Below are 2,878 nucleotides of genomic sequence, written 5' to 3' on the forward strand. Positions count from 1 at the left end.
TCCAAAACTTAACCAGTGTTGTCGACTCAAACTTCATCCGTAAGGTTCGATCACTAGAGAGTTCATGCATTGCATCCTCCAGATCAGATGGTAAGTGACTCCCGGTAGCAGTCAACGGTTGTCGTATCCAGTCATGTTGCTGTAGAGTTGTCTCTTCCGTGAAGTACTTTTTGAAGTGGTCAAAGAGGCTTCGAAGGTGAGTGGCTATGGCTCCTCTCATGTTATCCAAACATGCGTGCAGTTCATTCTCTTCAACGAATTCTTCCAGCAAGGGAAACATTTCAACATTTCCCTCTTCAGATCTCACAGCCCATCGTTCCAGCTTCCTTTTGAATGCATTTACTTTGTCGGACATTGTCAAAATGTTTGTGTTTGGGCCTTGTATTGACAAGTTCAGCTCATTCAGTTTCTCATAAATGCTTGCAAGATATGCAAGTTTTGCTAGCCATGTGGAGTCACACAAATGAACACTGAGTGTGGACCCACATTCAAGAAGAAAGAGGCGAACTTCATCCCTCACCTGATACAGGCGTGTGAGAACCTTGCCTCGGGAGAGCCATCAGGCCTCTGTGTGGAGCAATAAAGCCTCATGGTCCGAACCCATGTCCTTACAAAGTGTGGCAAACAATCTGGCGTTTAGTGGCCGTGACTTTACGAAATCCACTATTTTAATTGCAGTTTCGAGAACACTGTTTAGCTCTGGAACAAGAGCCTTACTAGCAAGAGCTTCCCGATGAATAATACAATGAGTGAAATTAACATTAGGAGCCACCTGCAAGATTTTTCCTCTTAATCCTTTCCTTTTACCCAGCATTGCCCCAGCCCCGTCTGTGCATACACCGACACACTGGTCCCAAGGCAATCCCATCTCACGTAGCTTGCTGTCTAACTCTGTGAAAATAGCATCCCCTGTGCAAGTTCCTTCCAAAGTAGAGCAAAACAACATGTCCTCATTAAGTCTTCCATCAAAACTGTATCTTATGAATACGAGTAACTGAGCAGAATTTGAAATGTCAGTCGACTCATCAACCTGCAAAGCATACCTCACATTCTTCACTCTTTCAGTCAGTTGACGCCGAATGTCATCTGCAATAATACGCCGCCTGACGGTGTCGTTTGACAGAGGGTCAAGGTCACGGGCCACTTTTTCTCCGTGCATAGCTCGACACATTGCCACTGCAGCAGGTTTTATGAGGTCTTCACCAATTGTGTGTGCCTTTTTCTTCTGTGCAATTAGGTATGCAACCGCATATGATGCCATTTGAGCTTCGGCAGGAGTTGTAGTTTTCTGTGTTATCGCCTGTTTTTGTCCCTGTAGCTCTTTTTCCTTTCGTTGGAAAAAGTCTGTTGTCATTTTAGCATGATCTGGATGTTTGGTTTGTAAGTGTCTTTTCATTTTCGCTGGTTTCAGGCTTTCGTGTGCAAGAACTTCAAAACACAGAACACACTGAGGATGATGAATATCATTAACTGTACAGCAAGTAAATCCATATTGTATGAATTCTTCCTGATATTTTCGGCGCTTGGATTGTCGATCACACTGGTATGTTTTTGCGTTATGTCCGTCATGGCCCTTATTCCCACTTGACGTGCTTGGTTGCTCGGAACTAACATCATCGGATGCTTCAGTGATGTCTGTTGGTGTCCTTGCTTGTAGCCTTGCGAATTAGCCACCGTTCCATGGCGCAGGTTAAATAGCAACGATGTCACGAGAATAGAGCTGCTCGAGCCTTACGAACCGATACTGACGGCCTTCTCACAAAATACACGCCGTTACTGAGTGCATATGCCACGTGTAACAACACGAATAACTCTAAAATAAATCGTTCTGAAGTGAGGAAACACATTACAAAGTAGTAACTATTATCAATATTACAAGATTATTAGTGTGGAGTACTTTATACAGCAAAGAAAGCATGCATACATAACGTTGCTTTATGATGCATTATCGAGCATCGGGCAGGTCGACCACCGCTGACAAGTACTAGAAGCGTTAGGATGGGTAGTGGGAGGAAGAGGAGGAGAAGGAGGAGGAAGGAGGAGGGGTTGCAGGATCTCGCGACCCCTCAAAATTATTTCGCGACCCCTCTGGGGGTCGGGACCCCACTTTGAGAACCTCTGCACTAACGGATGCTTGAATATAAAAGGAAAATTTTAACTTTTCATTTTTTGTGCGCACCATTGCTGAGTCTCATTATATTCATCTTTTTCGCCCCACCGTGCTCCAGGCAACAGGTATGACAGACTTGCATGTGTTTTCATATAATATTTGTAACTTTTTTTACTACCTTGCTCTCTCTCTCTCTCTCTCTCTCTCTCTCTCTCTCTCTCTCTCTCTCTCGCATAATAGCTTTCATTTTTCAGATTAAGTGACATTAATAATGTCCTTGTCTTTTCTCTCTCTTTGACCGCAGTAGGAAATATCTCTTAAAGTCCTTCACTCTCCTTTATACTGTTTCCAATGTTTCATTAAGTCTGTTATAAAAGCTGTTATAAAATCCTCACGTTATTTTATAGCATACGCATATCTCTCTGTCTCACTGAACTCTTTAAAATATAAGTCCCTCATTTTTCATAATACTGGACAGCATTTCCAACTTTATCTCATCTCCTTACAGAGTTTTTTGGAATTCTTCACCGTATTACTCTTATACCTCAGTGAAATATAATCTTCATTTTATCTCTCTCTATAAGCGCCATTGGAGATCTGTTTTGCATTCATCTTCCATTCATCTTCCATGACATCTACCCTCTTATGGTCGAGGTAACCCTAGCATTCTGTTTTTCCGTCAGGCAATTTGATTAACTGAGCGTTTAATTTTATATCTGTCTCATGCTCTTCATTTTTATTTTCTTTCTACTTTCAGGTTTTTAGGAA

General features: G+C 42.3%; 2 protein-coding genes across 2 annotated transcripts in view; both read right to left on the reverse strand.

Moving 5' to 3' along the window:
- Positions 1–355, reverse strand: part of LOC145392651 (zinc finger BED domain-containing protein 5-like) — a 1,311-nt gene extending 956 nt beyond the window's left edge. Inside the window, exon 1 of the mRNA XM_080266973.1 lies at positions 1–355. This exon is cut by the window's left edge and continues 47 nt beyond it. Within this exon, the coding sequence (XP_080123099.1) occupies positions 1–355 (355 nt within the window).
- Positions 356–559: 204 nt separating this feature from the next.
- LOC145392652 (protein FAM200A-like) lies at positions 560–1,354 on the reverse strand. Its single transcript, XM_080266974.1, has one exon. It carries the CDS (start codon positions 1,352–1,354, stop codon positions 560–562), a length of 795 nt encoding a protein of 264 aa, XP_080123100.1.
- Positions 1,355–2,878: the final 1,524 nt, after the last annotated feature.

The sequence above is a fragment of the Coenobita brevimanus genome, chromosome 23 (assembly GCF_032717465.1).
Source record: "Coenobita brevimanus isolate Jiangsu-jjx chromosome 23, ASM3271746v2, whole genome shotgun sequence".
Taxonomy (NCBI): Eukaryota; Metazoa; Arthropoda; class Malacostraca; order Decapoda; family Coenobitidae; genus Coenobita; species Coenobita brevimanus.